The 25428-nt window shown below is 40.7% G+C and overlaps 1 protein-coding gene across 2 annotated transcripts in view; it reads left to right on the top strand.

Annotated features, from left to right (window-relative positions):
- APPL2 (adaptor protein, phosphotyrosine interacting with PH domain and leucine zipper 2) overlaps nucleotides 1-25428 on the top strand; it is a 512959-nt gene that overhangs the window by 377790 nt on the left and 109741 nt on the right. For both annotated transcript variants that reach the window (XM_069228970.1, XM_069228971.1), the window contains exon 11: nucleotides 5022-5210. In XM_069228970.1, the coding sequence (XP_069085071.1) occupies nucleotides 5022-5210 (189 nt within the window). The remainder of the gene's footprint in view (nucleotides 1-5021; nucleotides 5211-25428) is intronic.

A 25428-nucleotide genomic window follows, 5' to 3' on the forward strand; every position in this document is an offset into this window, starting at 1 on the left:
AGGGGGGGGCCGCCCAGGGCGGAGCCGAAACAGAATATGGGCTTAACGCCCTCGCGAGGTGGGTCGCTCCCGGCTCCGCGCACCCACCTCTCTTCCAGATTCCGGGGCCGCGACCAGCCCGGCGCGGCCGACAAGATGGCGCCGCAGCTCCCTGCCCCGGTCCGCTCCGTGGCAGCACCTCCGCCCGGCCGCCCGAACGCACCTGGAGCCGCCAACAAGTGGAGAGCGGCCGCAGAAGCGGATCCCGCCGCAGGGATGTGGCAGCGGCGCCCCAGGAGCGCCCGCAAGTTTTTTTGTGGCGAGCCCGAGAGGAGCGCTTAATCAAGCATCCTTCCCGGTCGCCATCTTGGCTCCTCCCCCTGCAGCCTGATGATAATAATGTAAAATAAACACAGCCTTCCCTTAACTTTAACAGGAAAAATCTGAACCTGTGCTTATTTAGAAATGAACTCCTGGCTGTGAGTGTTAGTGCGTCAGACATTAATAAGTAATATAACAAGGGGACTTGAATAGGTCGATGAACCTTTTGACCAACGCTTGAGATGTTCCCTCCATATAAGCCCTGTACCAATGTCAATCAATAACCAATTTTCAATCATTAACATCAATTATCAACAATAATCAATAACATTATAATCAATAGAAGTCAGTAATTGACGCACCATGACCTTGCAGTCATGAATAATCACACCTTTATGTAAAAGTTAGAATGTTTATTTCCCTATATTAACAATGCTAAAGTCACGTAATTTAATCTCAAAATCAAATGATAAACATACAAAAACAACACTGGCTGGCCAAAGCGTCCAAAGAAACGCAATCTAATCAGGGCTTGAGCTACTATACATTCTAGTATTACAGTGCAAATTAATAACAAGAATAAATGTGCAAACGATATCACATACATTTAGTTTCAGCAAAGAAATGACCTCAGATGTTATTCCATATAGCAAACTTTATCAGTGAGCTCCCTAACTAACATCAGATTAGAATTAGCATGTTGGGCTTCATGTAAACAGTTTAGTCAACACAAATTTGGAAAAACATCTAACTATGGCTCTATAAAAATATTGCAGTTGGTACCTAGAAACAAAAGAAAAATAGGCATATCAAACATTGTTACAATTAGTATACCAATCCTCAGTATGGATCAGCAAGCAATGTCAGTCTTCGTTCTCAGGACATCAGTCTGGTCAGCAAGGCATCAGGCAAAGTTCGGAAAAGGCAAAGTCTTTAAGCATTAAAGTTAAGCATTTCTCTCCTCAAGATGCTCAAGAAAATAATGGCGGTCTCAACAGCATGATAGAAAATGGGCAAATGGTGTCCTCTTCTCAGGGCAGTCTGGTTAAGTCAGATTTCCTAAAACTACTTTCCAAGTTCCTATTGGCCAAGGGATCACACGTTCACACTTTGTCCAATAAAACTAAAACATCAAATCTACATTACACGGTTCACATGTCGATGATTGGTTCCTCTTGTACTGTTCTCATCCATCTGCCTCATCAGGTAACAATATTGTTGCAGCTTATTCTCCAGTCAGTATGGTCATCGTTCTCTCCTGAGAAAGTCAGCCTTACACATGTTACATTTACATTGTTGAATTCCGCAGGAACAAAATCTTCTAGCAAGCAGTTCTCACGAGAAAGACTTTTAGCTACAAGTACATTACGTCAGCACAGTGGAAAATCACAATTTAATTTTCCAAGCAGACATTTTATTAAACGTGCAAGAAATGCAACTTGACATGAGGCTGTGCACCTAGGGCAAGACCTCCTCTAAGTTAATGCTTTCAGTTAATAAAGCTAATACATAATTCATAACCCCAAATATGACATATTACTAAATTAATCAAACATATGCTCATCATTTCATATTAATAGGCCATTAATAAGTACACTTTGTGAACATTGGCGGCCACTCATATAGTCATACTTTCAAATGCGTGCATTTTTTTTTTCCTACGTTATTATATTTTCTATGCAAATTAAACACTCGGGCTACATGAATAGTCATTAATAATTCTGTTAAAAACTCCTGCTCTGGCATGAGCTACTGGTAGCTCTGATCAACAGGTTGGAGACACCTGCCTTAGACCTTCAACGGCCTCCACAAAATCATTGAAATATGTAACTCTCTCCCGTGTTCTATTGACCATCCAAAGTGGTGTCTGGAAAATCTCATGTCCTTCCCTCCCTCTAAGATATTACTCCACTTGAAGATGCAAACAGCCCAGGTTTTGATACTCTTTATTTCACCTACTGAAATTATATTTGTGACACCTGCACACTACCAAAATGCTGCGCCATCTGCCATCCGCCTTCTCCCTTGTCATCCCACGTCTCTGCAGATGCACAGTGGCAGAATTAAACAACCTGCACTGACAAGTGGCTCTCACAGAGCCGCTGTCAGCATTGTGCATGCTCTCCACTCTCAATGTGAGAGCAGAGACCGCAACTTTGGGCAGGAAGTGGGTGGGATGGCACGGAGGGTATTGGGGATACGTGGCATGTGGCCAGGTATTGTTTTATTTTGGGTTTTGTGCAGGTGAGGATTATTTTCAGAGGACGTTGGGGTGATTTTAAATGGGGGGGATATATGTGGGTGGGTGGCAGGATGCCAGTTTTTTTTATCATTTGGAGGTCACACCATGTTATGTATGGTTCTGCCATTATTCCACTTCCCCACATATATGTTGAATTCAGTAGCAAACGAGGTGCGAGCCATATCTAAAATAAAATTATAAATGGATAAACTGTGAATAAAAGAGAAACCTTGCTCTCATTTTCTATCTGATGTCACTCAGAACCCCTCAGTGAAAAACATCCCCATTATTCACAGTTGCCCATCTAGAATTCTATATAGTACCCAAGAGGGAGGGCACTGCCAAGTAAGTATTGACCGTGGTTGAACAGGGCCCTCAGCTCCACCTCAGGCACTCTGAATTCACATTAGTCAATAACTACATAGAAGAGTCCTCCCCCTTGGATAATTTTCCTTAAGCAAAATGGTACAGTTGTCCGGGTCATCAGTTTTGGAAGTTTCACAGACCTCTTCCTCAGAAAACATCCAAAAATGTTGTTTTAAGTAGCTAAACTAGATATATTTTTACCTCACATTCAGGACAAAGATAGTATTCAGAGTAATAGCAGTGAGTGTTACAAAATGATCTTCAGTTCCAGACATACTTTCCTCCGAGGCTTCGTCCACAAAACCTGTGGATCTAGTCTACAGCCTTGAGTCTTTGCACGGGATATCTGGTTTATTCATTTTTTTTGCCAAGAAATTCTGAGGAAAGTATACCTCGGACTAATAAATGTATTACTCCGTGGATCCCCGATTTTCAAAGCTGGTAACAGGGTGAATAGCTTGCTTCCTCTTGGGGTGAATGGCTCTTTATATTCCAGGGCAGACTCCTGAATTGTAACCATATTACAGATCAGTTGTGCCATTTGTTTTTTCAACCCAGAACCACAAAATGTTCACACTTTCACACCAAGCCTATTAAAACAATCCTTTTTTAACTGTTCCTCAAAGCGAACACAGTAAGTGCCACTTTCTCAGTGGTCAGTTGTTCTACCAGCAGACATTTCTATAGGGTTATTTGTTTTCGGAGTTAATTGCGAAATTTGTATTTCAGTGGAATGGTATGGGATGCACCAAGTTAACCACATGAAGTACACATTTTTAAACCTAAAACAATTTGCAGTTATGTGAAAAAGATTCGTTAATTAGGCAAACCCATATCATTAGTTGCTGCTTTTTGAGATAACACAAGTTTTCTTTAGGAACTGAGAAAGGAACATTTGTGGTCGCTAACAACTAAAAGGATGTGTGTACTTGAAATATGTTTTATCCTTGTAGTATTGCATGTTTTTTGTATGTTTTGTGTTTTTTAAGGAAGAAATCCTACTTATGTAAATGTTGAGATATTTATATAGGACTTCATACATTTATGTCACCCATTTCTAAGCTTGCCTAGTTGTTGGCAGATATCGGAAGAATTTGATCAGGCCCACAAAGTGTGATTGATTAGAACCCGTGCCCTTGTTCCAACTTTGACAGATTTGCCCATAGACTACTTCTCCTCACAGCAATATGCTAATCAACCAATTTGAATTATGTGTCAACCTAATACTCTTGTTTACATTGATTAACTCTATCTGTGAAGGTTCGCTAAGTTGGCATTCAGATGCCTTAAGTTATAGACCCCTGAGGTCAATACTAAGACTAAAGACTCTTGCTATCTAAGACACCCAAAAGGAACATGGTACCAGAAGTACAAAGCATTTTTCCGGTCGCAAATGACCCATCTGGCCGTTTGCAACCAGAAAAATGTTTTTTTTTTAATTTATAAAAGCCAAAATTTGATTTGGTAACTTCTTACCAAATCACGTCTTGCTTTTGTGATTTGATATTTGGAAGGGGTGTGTTTACGGCATCCCTTCAGAGTACCAAATCGGTATGGTATGTATTACTGTTTTGCGACTGAACTCCGGTCACAAACAGTAATACTTTACCTCAAGTTTCAAACTGGTGGTAACCCATTCGCAAATGGGAAGGTGTCCCCAAGGGACCCCTTTCCCTTTGAGAATGTAGATAATATTTTTTAAGAGCAGACAGTGGTCCCACGGACCACTGCCTACGCTTAAAAAATAAATTGCAAAGTTTCATTTTTTAAAATTTGTAAACGCATCCCTTTAAAGGAAAACGGGCTGCATTAAAAAAAATAATAATAATGCTTTATTAAAAAGCGATCACAAACATGGTGGTCTGCTGAGGCCCGCAGTCCACCATCCCTGTGATGGCTGCAATCCATAGTGGGCTGCAAATTGCGACCTACCTCATTAATATGCATGGGTTAGTTCTATTTGTGACCCACTAGGAATCGCTGATGAAACACGGCCTTTGTACAATTGACATGGTCTTTTCTTTTTATAAACTTAGTTCTGGAAGTGCACACGTCATAGAGCGAATCCTGTCCTACGTTCTACTACAGTATTTATTGGTTTGTATTTTTGCAGTAAAACAGGCCTGGTGACGACATCCTGGGAACGATTGTATTTCTTCACGCAAGGTGGCAATCTAATGTGTCAGCCACGTGGAGCGGTGGCAGGTGGTTTGGTTCTGGATCTGGACAACTGTTCAGTTATGGCGGTGGACTGTGAGGACCGGCGATACTGTTTTCAAATTACCTCTCCAACAGGCAAATCGTATGGCTTCTATTGTTTCTTTTTTATTTTACAGATATATTAACTTTACAAATGTTCGGTTACCGGTCGTACATTTGCATGTCAGTTGCTATTCAAAATACCTGAGCTTCATTTGAAACAAACCTACCATTTCATGAGCCTAGATCACAAGGGTTGCCAGCACTATCCAGACATAACACAGAAATGTACATATTAATTGATCGTTTTTCTATGTAAATTTCCTGTAAGTATAACATACAGTTATTTTATCTATGTTTCTATATCTAATCATTGTTCTAGGTTTTCCTTCAAATTTCAGCTAGTGGTATTTCATTGCTTGCCCAATTTACAATCAAGAAGAATTTTTTTAGTCTTTCAAAGTGTTTAGGATAAATATTTTTCTCCTGGCCAGATTTAGTTTACCAACAAGAACTACTCAAAGCCTGCAGGTAACAAATTACAAGAGAAAGAAACACATTTTAAGTCCCAATTAATCACGCCCCCCTGATATACCTCGGTAAAAAAATGTTGTCCAGTGATTTTAATTTTTGATTTGTGTTTTTGGATCATTAGTGAAGTGATTTAGCTTCAGTAGGCATTGCTGAACTGGGCCAATTTCTTTCTGGATGACATTTAAAAAAATGGTGGATGTTTTGCAGTGTTGATGTAATGTTTTAGGAACCATGATACCTATATACTCCATTTTGGTGTCAAAACATATGTTTTGGGGGTCAAGTAGTCTTATTGAGACAGAAAATAACTCCTCAGAGCAACCCTTCTGCCATTTTAAAAAATGGCAGCTATTACAGAGGAAGAAGAGACCTGCATTGAAATGAAACAAATAATACTGTTTTTTTAATCTTTTTATGTATACACCAAACAATGTTTATGATTTGAATATGAAAAAAAAATGTTAATTGTTCCTGTTGTAAGCACACTTGCATAGTTCACTTTGTTTCGGCAATCGCTGGTGGTACGTTTGCAGAATGTTGACCATTTAAGAAGAGCATATCAACGGACATTTATTTGTAGCACAGGTTTTGCAAGTACGTGTAAGTTCTGCGAGTAGAGGCTTTAGAACTATCGTAGGTTTTAGCAACTCATCAATATCTTCCCAACCAAATCACATGGATCTTTCTCTACATATGCATGATCCTAAACATTTACACATCTTCTTATCAAGTAGAACGCTCTTTTAATTTGTCCACACACTGAATATGACATCGGTGGAAGGTCACTTAGGGGGACTGATCTCTTGAACTCACTATACCAAAGATTTTCAAATGTGTGACAGCCAGAACTCGTTTTCCACTCACACACAAGGTATTTTTCTATGTCTTTATAGTCACATTCTTCTGTCTCAGCAAATCCTTTTTAGAAACTTCACAGTTCCAGGACTTAAAGCTCAAAGCTTTGTTCCAGTTTCGGTCATAGTGTCATCACCCATAACAATATGTGCCTTGATTGGAACACTGGGCATCTCTGGATCAAGTTTCTTGTACAGAATATGAAGTGGGATTAAGTGTATTTTCTTGCCTGTTCCATAAAGTATCCGTAACTCACAATCCTTGACTTATGAACATTGCAACAAATCTAAGTAGCACAATAGTGACATCTGTGTCATTTTACAGTACAATGACATAGTTAACACGTCCTTTTATGATATTTTATTACACATCAGGACTCGTTTTAGGCCAATGAATCTTTTGACACAGTTGAGAGACACCTTAGGATGAGATAGCTAATCAATATATCAATCAATACATCAATAATGTCATCAATATTTATCACGACAATGCATTTCACTTTAGTCAGTCATTAATCAATTCAAAGACGCTTCCATGACCTTTCAGCCATGAATAACCTCACCTTGTTTAGTAGAATTTTATGAGTTTTATTCCCTATTAATTAGTCTAATAGCAAATGCGTTAATCTCAACACCAAGAAACATAATAGCATAGTCACGATATGGCAACTTTAGTAAGCTTTCATTAGAGCGAGAATCACAAACATCAGAACATAACATGGCGTGAACATAGATCAATTTAGCAGAGTATTAATAACGCGTCAGTTCAACAAAGCATAATCTCGGTTCTATGTCTATTTGCGTCAGTTTTGATGAACACCAGTCCTAACCACTGATTAGCATTCGAATGTTGGGCTTCATGCAAACAATTTAGAACACCAATTTGGAAAACATCTATCTAAGGTCTCTGTCAAAAGCAAGCAGTTGGTACCTAGAAAGGAAAAGCAAACAGACAAATTACAATTGCATTGTCATAATTACCCTCCAAGGATTAGGTCAGCGCACAGGTTCGGTCTTTGTCTTCAGGACATCAGTCAGATCTCCATCAGTCCGAACTCAGCTCTGGGGCAAAAGGGCACTTTCCTCATAAGGAGTTAAAGTGTAAATAATGGACAATCTAAGGGCGAGGATGGTTTTAATTAACCCACCAAGTCACCAAACTGAGTGACAGAGTTTCTGGATAAAATCAATAGCATTCCCTAACCCGCCTAAATGACTCCCCGTGACATGGGTTTTTATCCCTTTTTCGATGTACATTCCCCCAAAATTCTATTGGACATTTGCTATACCCCATTATCTTTAACCTATCATAAAACATATTAGGTAATCTTCACCCCATATTATTTTACAAGTTTTTGATTGGTCTTCATAAATTGACGTCTTCAGAGGTGGTACATCCAGTGTGATTTCATCCTTCTGTAATTCTTTGCACATCTTTTGGTCAGCAGTTCCATTGTCTTCACCGGTTTGAATGACCTTGTACATTACATTAGCCTACATTGTTTCAATTCACTTTTAACATTTATTTTGCAAACGAGAAGAAGCGGTGAGAAACGGATCTAACATGGTTACATTCATCTTCCAAGTCGAAGAAAAAGAACAAACAGGGTCATGGCCCCTTGTGAGTCAGCACACTGGAAAATAGAAAAAAGCTCCGGCTCATGCTAACTTAGGCCTATGAGGTTTTCAGTACAGATTTAATAACGCAAATGTTTGTGTAAATTTATTTAAACATAATATAATCACTTTGGTCATTATTATTAGTCTATGTATACATTGGTGGCCACTCATCGTGGTCACAATTCAAGCGCACGTCTAAGCATAATTACTATTATTATAGTTTCTATGTGACAGCATCACACCTTAATTCATAAACATTTCATTTTAATATAGATGTTAATATAGATTATATAAACTACGCTCTCTCAACATGATTGGGACTATTTAGAACAGCCCACTCAACATGTGGCACAACCCGGAGGGCAGCTTCCTCCAAATTGCTGTTAACTTCTTGAACAATACGGCCCATACCTTTGAATATATTTCTGCAGGCACCAACTCCTCACTGACAATCATTCCACTTGTAATAATTGGAAATTCAGTTGTCACTGAAGCATCAGCAATGTTTTGGTGAGTTAACATCTCCAATTCATCTTGTTCGATGTTGATGACATGAATTTATCAAGTTGCACAGGTATAGGTGTCAAATGTTTGATGCAGTTAGGGTCAGTTGTTCCACTTGTAGACATTTGTCTGATGTATTTCTTGACAGATAGCTCAAGATAACTGTCAAAGACAATGTGCAGTTCTTGCAAGGTGCACACTGACTTTGATATCTGTAGAACAGTCTGAATGACCTCTCCAAAGTTTTGCATGGATGAAATCTTGACCATTCGTAATTGTGACATGTAGTCCACAACAACAGCAGTTTTTAATGATGACATCTTTTCAAATTGAAATTCTTCAGGTGAAAGGTGTTTTTCGAGCTCTTGTTTGTGCTGCACTGGTTTGGTTACAGCATCTCCATCAAATAATGTGTTTTTTGGAAGACGATCATGCAACAAAATGTCCTTGATAAATTCACCCCTTTCTTTTGCTACATCCATCTCTCCATGTGCTTGTGAATGTTGTTTTTTTAACCTGTTTTGTAGTGGCTGGTTGGATGAAACTCTTACTATGGCAATTAAAGCGCAAAGTTTAGCTTTAGTGAATATGTCAAACAGCTTTTTCTCGATCAGTTCAAATCTCTCCTGCTTCAGTACTGCATATAGTTTCAATCCATGTTCCAGAACATCTAGTAGACATGTCTTTATACCATTATCCACATATTGTTTGGTCACGTAGTCACACAGGCTGTAATTTCAAAGGGGTTTCCTTGCCACTGCATGAAATGAAGAAGGCTGCCAACATGTTTATAAAAACGTTCCCCTCTCTTTCCCACGTGTGTGATGAGGAACAGTTTCAAAATGGTCCATTAATTTTGAATTTGATTTGTCATCTCTCTGAAAACATTGCAAATAGAAGGGACTTCATAGTAAACTAGCTGCTTTTGAACAGCATATTCACTTTTACATGTTTGGTCAACAATTCCCTTTGAGCTTTTCTGTGATCTCTGGATTGTCTGATTTAGTTTCATATCTGGAGCCACAGAATTTTACCTTCCCTCTCTGTCTTTCACCACAAAATGTCTTTGGATGAATTTTCTGTACAGGTATGGTTTTGCAACCTCTAGCTTCTTCACTCTTTCCAAATACCAGGACCGATATCTCAGGTAATTTTTGCAGTCAAATTTGTGAAACACAGTGATCAGTGACTCCACAGTCTTCACGCACAGCTCCCAATCACCTTCCTGATCAGCATGTTCCAAGTTTTTCACAAGAGCTATCATGTGTAAAACTTTCCCCAGTACTAGCAAAGTTCTGATTTTCCTTCACGTTCTTTGACATTTTGGTTTTCAGGCTTTCTGATTTTGAACTGAGTGGATTGAACATTGCCTGGCTTTGCATTATGTCTTTTGAATGAAGTGCATCCAGTGCCGTGTTCACTACTGATATAAGATAAACAAAACCTAATTTGTCATTCTTGTTCCAGAAAGCATTCCAACGTGATGTTTCTATAGCCTCAGATATGATGAGCATATCTTGTAACGAACAAACGAACATAATGAGTTCCGCTCAGTAGTGACTGTACAGTTTTGCTTCCAAAGATTTCAGCCTCAATAAGTGCATTGTCTATGTCACATCCACTGAGATAACTTCCTGCACACCGCAACGCAACTTTTGTCATGTGGAAAACGCCCACCATTGGATAAAGATCAACAAATTCTACTGGATGACACATAATAATGTCAGCTACATTACAAAAAAAATCCTAATCACAGAAAATTGGCAGGATAGGCTGGTCTTCAAGCTGAGCATGCAAATTTTTTAAATTCTTTAGAGCTCTTTGTACTTTTGCGTAGTTTGTGACTGGAGATGGTATTACTGGTAAAAACCCAACCTTCTTTAGTGGGATAGTATTCTGGGAGATCTGAGCATGAATTCCAGCCCACGGAGGGCCTTTAGTCTGCACCGAATAACAGATATGATACATTCAGTTAAATTCATTTCAGCTGACTGAAGCATCAGGTAGAAGAAGATCCATGTCCTCAGCCAATTTGAAACTTTCTGGTAGACTGGGGCGTGTTGATGACTTGTGGTGATTTTGCACATGTTGGCAAGGCAGTTGGGTTATAAGTTTGCAGCCTCGTTTGTTTATGCCTACAGCTGACACAGCTTGTTTTCCAGCAGCTACTTCATTTGTACAATCTCGAAAAAGCACCATGGCAATATCATGCATGCTGGATGTTCGAGTGGTCTTCAAAATTATCAAGAACAGCAATTGTAAATCCTTTTCTGGTAAAGTGAGTTGGTATTGGAGTGCTGTCAGATTCACAAGATTTTACAGCATGAGCTGCTAAAAAGTTCCTGCTCCGTACTATGTTATTATAACTTGTTGATACACCAATCTAATTTATTGAAGTGATAAGTCCTCTACCTCTGCACTCTTAATAGATTGTGTGGGCAGTCATCATGTGTAGCAGAGTTTTGTTTTTGCCGTGATGTAATTCATAAAACATTATTTGGAAAAACAGTACATTTGCACAGCAAAAGTCTGTCGGTTCCTGGGATTGTCTTCCTTTTCTTCACTTATATCTTCGGAGCCATCATCAATGTTATCAGCTTCTGTTCCGAACTCAAGAACTTTAGTTTGTAACAGTTTTGCTTTGCTGATGTTAAACAGTGATGTAAAAAAGGTTAAGACAACACCAGGCATTCTTGTTGACTCCCATCATTTTCAGATCTCTGGGCCATCACATTAAGTCCAAAATCTAAATCTTTCTGGATGTTTCTTAAAATTGTTTACTGCATCCTGTGAACTTAATATGGAAGCAAGAACTTCAGGAGTCAAATCAGCTGAAATACATAAATGGCTCACTCTTTTTGTTAGATTTTTGTTAGACTGACAAAAAACCAATTCTCTCAATGTACATTCTCACCAGAAAAATCTTAATTTCATTATCATGGATCAGTACAGTTTCATCAATGTTGACCATTATTTCTTTGATCTCAGAGTGTGAAGCCATAGATTGAACCCGTAGCCAGCACCCAAGAGTGCCTTTAAAACTTAATTTGCTATTTCAGTGAGTGCAAACTTAACTGAAGGCTGGTGGTTAACTTGCTGCTTGGAGCTCATTGTACATTCTTATTTTCAAATGTATGCATGCATGCATTCTAGTGGGCACACAAATCCGCTGCAAATACATTAATCTCACTGTTTAAATCAGCTACTCGGCTGAAAACCTCACCTTGGAAAAAACTAGCTGCAGATAAAAACATGTTTGCCCTTTGAGGCGCTGTACGTTATTCTTTCATCAGTTCCTTTGCCCCTTGTTCTGACCAAACCACAGATAACACATTGTTGATGCTTTGCTTTCTGATCAGTTGTTGGAGATGGACGAGGGGTAGCCAACGATTTTCTAAGTGGATGGGCATTAGGTTTGGTTGTCATCGCTTTCCCAGAATTCGGATTCTTGTTGTAATTCACTGGTTTCTGCTATTTGTTGACCATTGTTTTACAGGCTTTTTTCCAATGTATACGACATGGAGCACTTGTTGTTACAACAATAAAATATTTGATCCTCTTCACCCATCAGTTTCCATATTTTGTGAACTTCGTCTTGCTGTATTTCTGCTGCATCTCAAACACTCTTCTGTCCAGCCGCACTTGATGTTAGCTTTTCTTTCGGATTAGCTTGGCATATGACACATTTTTCTATGTTGAAGGAGTCTTCAGATTTTGTTGCTAGCAACACTCTGTCAGGAGGTAAAGATCCTCTGCTAACACCTTCTTCATTAATTTTTATGAATTTGAATCAACGGAAAACCTTAAGCAAAAACAATTAAAAAATAAATTACCAATATGATGGCTAAAACACATCATTATAGAGCTGCCATTTTGGAATAAAAAGCAGAATTGCTCTGAGGAGTTATTTTCTGTCGCTATAAGACTACTTGAACCCCCAACACCTATGTTTTGGTTCCTGAAACATTACATCATCACTGCAACACATCTGCCATTTTTAAAAATGTCATCCAGAAAAATCAGCCTGGATTAGCAATCCAAACTTAAATACTTTTCTAATGATACAAACACACAAATCAAAAATGAAAATCTCTGAACCAAACTTTTTTTATAGAGGTATATTAAGGAGCCAGGCCTAAATTGGAAAACTGTCCGCAGAATGGATTTTTCTGAACGAAAAATGCAAAGGCTAATGGTACATGGTTCAGCATCCCTCAAAATCTTCACCTTTGTTGAGTGTATGCCTTTGCATTGAAGGGCACCATTCAAAATTATTACAAACTTTCAAAGCATTGTTAGCAATGTGCACTTGAAGTAGAATTCAGATGTATCAGAGGAACATTTATAGAGCTAAAAACCTTAATGTAAATGAACTTCTTCAAAACATGTAGCTATTTTTTTTGTTTTATTTTAGCTCTCTAATTGTGGCTCCGGCACTAGTTGTGATCACCATCAACCCAGATGCACTGCCATTCCAAGGACAGCTGCATCATCCTAAATGTAAGAGTACAGTCCAGCTAGTTGCAAGCCTGTCATGTATTTGATGATTACTGTAACTCCAATGAGAGGAAAAAAGGCAAAAAAATAATTCAAATAGTTTAAACAAAATCATCAATATCTAATGCTCAAAAGAAGCACATTTGATCTCCCTTCCTTAGGAAACCTAGAGCACTCTACTTTTGTCAGATAACCAAATGTCTCTGTGTTTTTTGCCTTAAAAGACTATAAACCAGGCCTATTGACCTTCAATTTGTGAATCCCTGTTTGAGACCTGCAGTACCTCCTTATTTGCTTTTAATTTCCATTGCATTCATTCAGAATGCCAAAAGCTTCTGGGGCAAAAGCTGAAACTACTGATGCTGTGAGCCAATTCATGCCCCAGGGAAAGAATGAGACCTTTGCTTTTATTGTAAGATATTTTAACTGGAAACAAACCAAAGGCTTATTTTGGAACAAGTATACACCTACACTGATTCAAACTCTTTCTCACCATCAAATGCTTTAAAATGGCCTCCTTGGAGCCCATTTCACTTCACTAAAGGTGGGCAATCTACTATATGCAGGCATCCTGTAGGTTACTTAACTTGACATCCCTTTATGGACCCCACATAGGTAGTTCCTGTGGTACCTCAATGAATGCACCCTACCACACCAAGAGGATCCACTTTAAAATTAATTCAGTTCCCATTTGGTTTTCAAAGTGATGATAGTAGAAGCTATCCATCTATATCGACAAGTATTGCACATCAACGTTTCTGTGCAGTGGCATTATAATCCTTCCAATATTCCTGCCTCCGCTCCATCAGCTTAGCCTAAGTAAAAATGTAAATCTTCTAACAATCCATTACACATGCTCTGTCTAATCGCCAAAGAAGCACTAACATTAAGTACAAACTCGATCTATGGCTTGGTGAAATAAATGCAAGAAGAAATAAATCATAATCTTGAAAAACCTTGACAGTCTTTTTCAAGTTGACCAACCCAGAAATCTTAGCAATTGGCACAGTTTTAGGGAGATAGAGAATCACTGAAACAACCTTTACTAACTGCAGTGAAGTCTTTAACAGTTAGCTACAGTTTTAACACAACAGCTGGTAAGGTTTCACACCTCATTATTAAATACCTGCAAACAGTTTTCCACTTTGCAAGGTTATTAGGCTGTTGTTAGACCCCCTGTGGTTTCCCCCAGACTTTTTGCCTTCTCCCCTCCCGTTTTGCTGAATTTGTTTTTGTTGGCTTTAGGACTTTACCACTGCTAACCAGTGCTAAAGTGCTCACTCCCTCAAACATGGTAAAATTGGCTTACAGCTGAATGGCATAATGAATTTACTTATAAGTCCCTAGTAAAGTACCCAGGGCTGGTAAGTTACATGCTACTAGTGGGCCTGCAACATGTATTGTGCCACCCACTTAAGTAGCCCCCTAAAACATGCCCCAGGCCTGGATTTGCAGCCTGTATGCAGTTTAAAACTGCTGATTTGACTGGGCAAAATAAACACCTTACCAGGCCTAAAACTTCCTTTTTATTACATGTAAGTCACCCCTACAGTAGGCCCTAAAAAGCCAATAGGGCAGAGTGCATAGCAATTAAAAAGTTGGATATGTACTTTTAAGTTTTACATGTCCTGGTATTGAAAAACTCAAAAATGTGTTTTTCTCTACTGACTGGCCTACCTCACCCATAAAATAACATTCGATTACGATATTACATTCAAATAATTGACAGCCTTTGTACTAGAGCAGGTAGAAATTTTGAGTTTGGTGTCTAAGGAATTATAATTTAAAATCCTTTTTAATGATAGATTTTAAGTCACAATTCAGAAAATGCCACTTTCAGAAAGTAGGCATTTATTTATCCTAAACATTTCGGCCCTGAAGCCTATTTCCTGGGCCACATGAATAGGTGGTCTTTATTCCTTCCAGAAAGTCACACAATAGAGGGACTGGATGTTGGCAGGTTTGGGCCATCCAAGGCAGGATGGGGAAGTGGCGGAACTATGCACAGCCTTACTTGCACTTCAAAGACACTGCCTCTGCTCACGTACAAATAATTTCATACCAGCTTTTTTGTGACTGCAGACAGACTAGTACCAGGGTGGGGAAGCAGGAAATTCCACACACATTTGTTGAGGGAAAAACTCCAGATGTTTCTTCCACTTCAAAGTGGGTACCAGGTTTAATAGTAGGGTTCTCAAACATGTTCTTCAATCATACCGGAACCTCTGGACAGAATCTCTCAAAGGACTACTCTGCTGCCTATGGACCTCTGTGTACTTCAGAGGACTTGTCTGCCTGCCCCAGGAGGACTGTCTTGCTGCCTGAAGCCTGCCCTCTACTGTCAGAGGACTGTCCTGCTATTTGAGACCAGCTTTCCTGCTTGAACCCAAGACTACCAGAGTGACTCTTAGGGCTAGTTGGCTGGCCTCCTTTTCAGAGCCTCAGGGACAGAAAAGGCTTCACTCATATTGAACCACACGTGGAGGCAGCCTGAGTGAGTCCTGACCCTCCAGGTGGTGCCCCTCCAGTCTTTGGAAGTGATGCTAAAGATGCCAGATTGCCTGAATCCAAATCTTAGGACTTTTCTGCCAAAAAAGTACTGGGAAGTGAGAGCAGACCGGGACCTACTTGTTTGCCAATCCGTCCAAGATGCGTTGCGTGACTAAACTGCAGCTCCCACTATGTTCTTCTCTGAAACAGCAAATCATGTTCAGCAGCTCCTTGCAGAAGGGGTATCCAGCTTCGTGGAGAGTTTCATCAGCTACAGCCTGCAGTTTTGTCCTGCTGAAGAGTTTTGACTTCCATAAAAGAGACACCTACACAAACGTAATGGATATTTTGTCCGCCGAAATATAAATCTCATTATATCCTGAGCCTGGTGATGGATTTGGTTTAACAGATTTTTTTTAATCGCCACCCACCCCCCCCCTTCCATGCAAGATGTTCAGAGTGGGGCACAGTGCCAGAATAGGAACTACATCATCTGTGTCAGTGTTACAACAGTAACATTTCATTAAAGTGATTGTCCTTTTGCATCAACTTATTTGGTATATAATTTAGGTGGTAGAGAGCATTACATGGTTTAAACTGAATTTATATCTAGGGATCAACAGCTACACAATTTAAATATACTGAAATCATCAAGTGGAAATTCTTGGAGGAAACCATAAAATCCATAAATTGTAAGATAACAAGAAAAAATCTTACTTATGTTCAAAGTGGTTGACTCTCATATGCCAAGATGCGTAAACCGCGATTACAAATATTTTAAGAGCGGGCTTTTTGAGATAATGTTCAGTTGTTAAAATTTCTAAAAGCTGATTTCAGAATGCCTTTCAGTCGGCCACAAAACAGACGGGCTACTGGGCACTACTGTGGAGGTTGGGGCTTTTACTACTGCTGTCATGGGGCCTAACCTTGTAATAGCTCAGTGCAACTGGTCTAACTACTACCCCTTAAACACTTGACTCTGTCGTAGTGTGGGTCAAGCAGTACAACATTTTTGAGTGGGTGGTAAAGTGTCAATATAGGTGTAAACCCACAACTCAGTGTGCACTCAAGCAACCCCATTAAATTTAATCCAGGCCAATACTGAGATTTATGGAGAAACAAGTGTTTATTACATAAAACATTTCAAATCTATCATAGTGCAATAATCTACACAGTTGCTTGCAGATCCACATCTAGCACTTCAGATGAGTTCACCCGCGACCCTACTGTCTAGCCCCACTCCCCTGCTCTGAAGTGTCTAGGTGGTGTGTAAGGCGACTCCCCTTCAGGTGCCAACCCATCTGCTCTGCGCTTCTGTTCACAAAGTTTGTTGCAAGTTCCTGCAAGTCTTTTACACAATTCTCACAGCCTTCGCCGTAGTTCCCAAGTCTTAATAAGCCCCTGCTCGATGTGTCTTATCCAGGCAGTAGCAACAATGTTAGTCCCCTTCAATGCTCTGCCGTGTATTCTGGTGATTTGAGCGATGGGACTAAAGTGCTGCGGACTGGCATTGGGCAGAGTACCTTCAGCAATGAAGGAACCTTCTCTGGCGGTGGAACATCCCTTTGGCAGGAGGCAGCGGGAACCTCCTCTGCAGGCAAGTTCAGCGGACACAGCAGGTAAGCAGCTCTTTGGACTTGGTGGAGCACACTCTGGGTCACGGATGGCAGCCCTGAAGTTGAGCTGGCCCCCACTTGTGACACATGGGTGGGTCCCTGCAAGTTAACCTGGTTCCTTGGGGAACGGGTCCCCACAAAGCACTGAGGCAGTGTTCTGGTTGTCTAACGACAATGGCACCCAATTGATGCTAATGGACGATGGCCCCAACTATGTCTCCGGGCGATGGAAGCCAGCAGACCCGATCCTGATCCTGGTCCTGGTTGCAGTAGCTCTAGTCGTGGTGATCATATCACAGCTCTGAACAAAAAGAGGGTTTTCAGTGCCTGGCCCTTCGAAATTTGTGTTGTGGATGTTGAGCTCTGTGAAGTGCCTACTCCTTGGTTCTGTCCAGGGGATGTCTACCCCAGCAAGGGTTGCACCAGAGGTGATGGGTGCAGCAAAGGGTTACTACCTGCTTGCCGCCTCCAGCAACATTTGCCTCTCAAAGATTCCAAGGGTTAAGCCCCCCCCACCTTTTATAATTCTTTGTTCCTATAGTGTGTACCTTATCAGCCCCACCATCTACCTCAAAAGATGTGCTCAGGCCTCCCTGCCCTGCACCCTCCCTGAATAATAATATGCTTTTCATATGCCCAAGAGATGTTCTCTACAAACACCTTCATTGTTGAGCAGGTCCACAGGTCGCTGGGCCAGCGCCCGGTTCCAGGGGCCCTCCCACGACCCATCATTGCTCGTCTTTTTGAATTTTCAAAACCGAGACACCACTCTGTGCCTGGCCCACGAGAAGGGGCCTTTACAGTATCAGGCCATGTCCATTTCTAGGTATATAGATTTTGCTCATCTTGTTCTCCCTCATCATGCTGACTAATGTTTTTTTTTGTTTTCTTTCTTACTTTGATTTTAGGCCGGATGAGAAATAGTACATTATGCTTGACACAGTCTGCACCTTATCTGCTTTTTTATTTAAATCCTGTTCAGATTTGGGCACCTTCCTATCTCAGGAGCGTTGCCACACCCCTATTGTGTACACCATTGTGTTTCGTTGTTTATGGTTTTCTTCATGTAGTTGGGATCGACTGGAGACCATATCTGCCGGTGTGGGACGGGAGAGTTGGGTGGGTTTGTTATGTTAGCAATACAGGAACTGTACTCCTTTCTGTCTCCTGGGCTTATTTATTGATCATACAGTCCATTGGTCAGTCCGCATCTCACTCAGTTGCAACACTATCAAGCAGCACTGGTATGCACATGACTAACGTTACGTGCATGACTTGGAATATAAGGGGCCTTAACAACCCGAAGAAGGTATTATCCTATCTTAATAGACAAAGCGTGAATCTAGCGTTCCTCCAGGAAACTCACCTATCACCCCGTACCAAACACTCCCATGCTACACAATGGGTATGCACCGTTACTTTGCATGTTATAGCTCCTATTTTCGCTGGGTCTGTATTTTAATTCAAAAGATTATACCTTTTACATGCCATACCATTGACGGTTTTGCTAGCTAATGTTTATGTCCCGAATATCGAACAGAGTTCTTTTCCAACCCTCAAACCCACATGGACACTTCATGTTTTAATGGGTGGCAATTTTAATTTTACTCTTGAGCCCCTATCAGACTCGAATGAATCTGTGGGTGTTACAAAACCACGTGCTCTACATATATTCTCTGGCCTGGTGGACATGTTTCCACAGTCAGATGCTTAGTGGGTCCGACATCCACACACATCCTGCTATACTTTTTATTCCTCACCATATGTTTGGACTCAAATTGAGCATTAGCACTTTCCCAATCAGTACTTTTATGGCTTACTGACATATTCTACTTTCCCGGCACCTTGTCAGATCGTGCTCCTGTTGTTGCAAACCTCAGTATTCATTGCTCCTCCCCAATTTTTAGGACATGGCACTTTACTGTTAACGCATTGCATGACAAAGCATTTCATGTAGAAATACGTGAAGCTATTGATGACCATTTCACTCTGAATACTGACTCGGTCCAGTACCACTCCACATTATGGGAAGCATTTAAGGCATACATGAGAGGCATTTGTATAGCAAAGCAGTTGGGTGTGCTCCGCGCTATCAGATCCAACCTGGCTAGGGTGAAAAAACAGTTCCCTGACATTGACACGCCAGTCCCAACCACACGCAGATCACACATCTGCACATAGGAGAGCTGACCTTTTGCATGAATTTCATACCCTAACCCTTTGTGAAGTCGCCCATCTCGGTAGGGTATGCCAGGGCCCGCCGCTACGGAAAAGGGGAGAAACCTGGGCGAACATTGCCCCTTGGTAACCGATCTATAAGATGAAGAGAAAGAGAATCCTAGAGCGACACCCGTAATCTCCATGTGTGTAAGAAAAATAATCACCACCCTTAACTAAACAGCCAAGTGTAACCCGAGTTGCACGTAAACCGGAAGTTCACCCAAACACTAGTGTCATAAATAACCTTAGCCCTAAATAATACACTCTAGTGCATCATACCTTGCAATCAAATTCAGGGTGAAAATATCGAAAAGAAACCATCCAAATCGAGAGACTTTCAGAGTTTATTGATATTTTCTTGCAACCACATGTTCTTAATCTTCCTTCATTTATTAAGGACACCAAGCATATCTTAAGTATTTTGACAGACATAAATTGGGAACCAGGTATGATTCTGGTTACTTTGGATGTGACATCCTTATACACTAGCATTGATCATGGGTTGGGTTTATTAGCATTAAGACATTATCTGCATAATAGACCAGCTACCTTTAAATAAGCACACTAAGATGTTGCTGGATATGACGGAAATGATTTTGCATAATAATTATATTCTCTTTAAGACGGAGTGGTATCGACAAAAACAAGGGGTTGAGATGGGATCTCGTTTTTCTCCAGCTTATGCCAATCTTTTCATGGGTTATTTTGAACATAAGATCATATGGAGTACAGAAGGAAAAATGTGGAACTCTGATATACTGTATTGGTGTAGATACATTGATGATTGTATCATGATATGGACAGGTGACATTCCCAAATTGAAGAGTTTTTGTGAATATCTCAACTCTAATAGTTTGAATATTAAATTCATATGGGAGTATAGTACTACGAGGATTCCGTTTTTGGATGTGGAACTGTTTGTGGACATTGGAAAGATTCAAAGTAGACTTTATAGGAAGAGTACGGCTTGTAATTCTATACTTCACGCTAGTAGTGCACATCCACGCCATCAGATAGAGTCCATCCCATATGGGGAGATGATACGGGCCAGACGTAATTGTAGTACTGAGATTGACTTTTTACATTGTATTGATGACATGGAAAAGAGGTTCAGACAACGGGGCTACCAGTTGCACATGCTGAAACGAGCCCGCAATAGTATCATGAAGATCCCTAGAGGAGATACTTTGAAACAACTAACTAGTTGAAATAGTGATAATGTTCGGTGTATTGTGAACTTTACACAGACTTCTGCTTTACTTCGCAGATGTATGATCAAACATTGGCATGTGTTAGAATCTGCCACCACTATTAAGGACTGCATCGCTGATAATCCACCCTTTACTTATCGTAGGGGTAGAACCCTAAAAAATGTCTAATGTCCCAGTTATCTTAGCACTAAAATCAGTGACAACTGGTTGACTAATCGTAATAAGGGTTTTTACAAATGTGGTCACTGTAGAATGTGTAAGTGGGCAAAAACAGGTATATCCACATTTAAAAATCAAATAGGGGACACATTTCATATTGGTTCCAATATCTCTTGTAATAGTAACTTGTAGTATATATGATTGTTTGTAAATGTGGAATATTCTATGTGGGTAGCACTATTAGACCATTAAAAATTAGAATCAGTGAACATTTTCGAGCTTTGAGACAGGAGGATGTACGCTATCCCATAGTAGCTCATATGATGCAATGTCCTGAGCAAGGTATAGTTAAGAATTTTGAATTTTTGGGTTTTGATCATGTACGTCAAGACCCTCGGGGGGAATCGAGAATTGTCCCTGACAAGGAGGGAATGTGTTTGGATTTTAAAATTAAGAGCAGTAGAAGAAGGTTTGAATACGAATTATGAATTCGAATACTTTATGGGAGAATAACACAATATGATTTATTATGTTACTATGATCAACGCCTCTGAACCTTTTTCGTATTCCCCTTGTTCTTCTGATATACAATTTTTCTGACATGATTAATAATCTTCTAATAAGCGGGTAGCATTAGTTTGCACACAATGTCATTATTGTTATTTTTTTTATATTTTGGTTACATGAGTCATGAGGGTCTTGCTTTTATACATAAGAATAAGCTATACTGTTTGTATCATATATATTTCACATAACTGTATTGTTTCTACTAGTGTAATACGGTTCATGTTTGTATTAGTTTTGATTATAATGTTCATATTTGCACTTGTCAGCCCCCCTGTACTTTGAGAAATATTTAATGAGGTCCTTAGGGATTCAGATTGGATGGGAGAAGGGTTATCCTAGAGCGACTGTCGTTGCACCTTCATAATCCACTTGGAAGATGTCATTGGTGAGGGTTCATTAAGGCTTTTGCACTGCAATCCTATGCTTAGGTGTATATATAACTCAGTATATGATGCTGGATTTTATGGACATTAATAATAATTGGAGTTGATTTGTATTTACCATGTTCTAATGGCTTTTCTCTGAGGTAGGGCTTTGCAACTACCGAGGGGTAGTTGGTTACTACCAAGATGGTGTCCACATTTATCCACATTTTTGTTCTTTTTCGTGTTTACTACTTAATATGGGCGATGCCTTTTGCATTTTTAGTTTGTAAGACATGTATAACAAGGTTAGGTGTATTTTGCAGTTAATAGCGATATTTTAACGGAGAGTAGTGATACCTCACTACTCTCAATATGGCACCTGTAACAATAGTTTTCAGTCCGTTTTCTATGTCTATATTTTGTGCTTAAAAGGAGGTTTCCGACAAGTGATAGGGTTAGTCCAACAGAAGCGTACATGCCGTGGTATAGAAACGACAATTGACTATTGAATTCGAACACTGGACGGAGTTATATGCTGGCAGGTAAGTGTTGCTACTGAAGTTTTTCAAATGGTTGTGAGGGATTACCGCTACCGAGCGGGCGGATAATTTATTATTTGTTCAATGTAGTGAGGATCAGCACTTTGGACGTTTTGTAATCAAAAACACGGAGCAGCGATTTGGATGGTTTCTTTTCGATATTTTCACCCTGAATTTGATTGCAAGGTCTGATGCACTAGAGTGTATTATTTAGGGCTAAGGTTATTTATGACACTAGTGTTTGGGTGAACTTCCGGTTTACGTGCAACTCGGGTTACACTTGGCTGTTTAGTTTAGGGTGGTGATTACTTTTCTTACACACATGGAGATTACGGGTGTCTCTCTAGGATTCTCTTTCTCTTCATCTTATAGATCGTATATGATTTTCATATCTATATGTTCTACTTTGGGATCTGTCTGATGACAGCACCTCAGTCTTTAGCAACATCTGACTGTTTCATTACTGACTTTTCATTTTCAGCATGGGGTTGAGCATCTCTTTGTACTCATTGTTCACCCTTATCATATATTGGCACTTTGGGTGATGGATTTAGCAATTTGTTCAGGATGTTTGTCACTTAATGTTCCAATTTTATTTGCTATTAATAGGGACTCACAAAGAATTGTATCATAAGCCCTGAGGAAGTCGATGCAAGCATTTTTGCTTGACGAAACACGTGTTGGCGTTGTTCTCAAGACTGGTACCTTTGACTCTGGCCAAGGAAAACCTTTGGCTGTGTTTTGAAGACTTGTTAATTTGGAACTTGTGAATAAACCAATAATTGGACTCAAGCTGCTGGTTGTTTTATGGACACTCGAGATAGGGACACTATATTCTTCAATTACATGTAGTGCCTTGGAATATTTGTGTTTATCCCTGATATTCTCCCTGGATAATTTTTGGAGGAGTTGGGAGGACCCTCCTTCCAGGAGCACCGTGTTAACATCAGTCTAATGATTTAGTAATGGTGTAGTTACTGTGAGCCCCACCCCTAAATGTCTTTTTCTCCCCTCTTTTTAGGTAATAAATCACAACAAAGCCCGTTCGGGCTTCTAATTCGTGGGTCATCCCTCTGGTGTCTCATCCAGTCAGCTAGGCAAAATAAGTCCTGCCATCCGGGGCCCATCCGGTGCAGTATAGAGGTTGTCACCATCGGATATGGAGTTGCAGCACAATTCGCGCTCTAGTCGCAGTATAGGCTCAGAGTTAGCCCTCCAGTGGCAAGGTAGGCAGCCTTCTTATCACTCTAGTGTTGGACGTGTTTCAAGGCAATCCTAAATGGCCCAGTAAAGGTTTAGCAGGCCACAATTAACTTAGGGCCTATTCTCTCTTAATCTGTGACCATGCCCCAGTCTCTGCATGCACCTGTAGAAGCCTCTACCCCTTTACATATGTGTAGGAGCATCCGCTTCAATGCTGCACACGGATAGGGTGTAGAATTGCTGCTCGCCTCTTTGTTTCCCCTGTCTGTTTGATATTTGTGGAGCTTGCAATCTGTGTTTTGTCGGCCCCATATCTGGTCTTTAGGGGGACCACCACCAAATATTAAAATGGAGGAGGCAGGAGGGTGTTATAGAATTTTGCCGATTTGTCGCCCTGTGCTGTTCACCGCAGGCGTGAAAGGCCTCAGGCAAGTGGCATCGATCTACTTCGCCACACCCATCTTTTTTCCTCCGCTGGCAGAGGCCATCTTCACCAGTCCAGCTTCAGGGCCACCAGAGCTCCACCACGGGCACAATTTTTTCAGGGCCCTACCTTGAGTCACAATTCTAGTGTCCAAGCTTCACGAGGACCCAGTGTTGCTTACTCAGGTGTATAGGCCACTTTCTCGGTCCGCCTTGCTATGCTCCCCAGATTTGCGGGGCCTAGCGTTTCCGTGTTGCAACGCCAGTCCCCCCAGTGGCCTTACATCCTTGTGTCATTGTCTGGGGTTCCGTTTCTCAGTATTGCCCCAGGCCACCTCTACTTATCTAGCAGGTCAGTATTTCCTTTTCAGGACAGGTTACGTGCACACCAATCTCTCTCCCTGTATCAGGTCCCGGTCATCAACTTGGGACCGCCCTCTCCCCTTGTGGGTTTCCGCCGCCACATACCGCCATGAGCGCTCACATTAGCTGCCGTCTCCAGTACTCTGAGACTTTGGGTGATTGTCTTCAATTTTTATGGGGGTCTGCAGCTGTTTTTTATGTCAGGATAGTTCCCGATGGGGTCCACCGGTGGTAGCGTACTCATTGAGTGTCTTGCTCCATTGGTGTCTGACCTTGCCTCCCTGTTAAGAGTAATTCTATCCTCCTCAAGGCAATGTCACAAATCAGTTCAATAAGCCTCTCAAGAAAGCCTTTGGGCTTCCATAGGGGTGCAGATACTCAATACAAAACAAATGGTGAAGTTCATTGAAGTGCTGTAGTAAGTTCCCAGTGCTTCATTTGAACTTTAAGAGAGATTTTTCCAAGAATGGCTTACTCTACCTGGAGGAGAACTCAACTCTCTAGCTCTGCTTTGTAAAAGAACCACATCACTCACATTCTACAAAATACTAAGTCTAAGGTACTTGGGAAATACCAAGTTGACTTAACTGGATCATGTTTTGGCATCAGCCATTGTGTCATTCATTCTGTTCAGTTGGCATGACAGTCAGGAACTATGGTGGTTATACCTTCTAAAAATGTTGCTTAAATAAAGGTTCCTGTTGGTCCACCCTAAATCATTTTTAAGGATTTACCTCTCACCTTGCAACATCACATTAGGATGGTTGGTAGTCTATAGCTGGACCAAAACTCCAGACTAGCATGAGGGAGTTCCTACGGCAGTGATGCCACTGCACCTGCCACACTGCAGCATTGACGACGGTTCCATGTGGAGCCGTCGGCAATGTCCAGGCCCAGCATTCCGCCGGCCGAGCGGAATGTGAATTATAAAGATCTCAAGGGGGCTGGCAGTCAGTGATAAGACCGCCAGCATGAACACAGTGGGAATTCCCACCATGTTCATAATGACCTCCTTAATCTCCGTTAGCTGCATCTCATTTTCTCAGCTCTTCATCCTCAAATCCAACTGACACCACCTCACAGACTATTTCATCTGGGCTTCAAAATTTGCAACATTTTAAGTTTGACCTCAGCATTAACTTAGCTCAGACTGTTA

Source organism: Pleurodeles waltl, chromosome 4_1, assembly GCF_031143425.1.
Source record: "Pleurodeles waltl isolate 20211129_DDA chromosome 4_1, aPleWal1.hap1.20221129, whole genome shotgun sequence".
NCBI classification, from domain to species: domain Eukaryota; kingdom Metazoa; phylum Chordata; class Amphibia; order Caudata; family Salamandridae; genus Pleurodeles; species Pleurodeles waltl.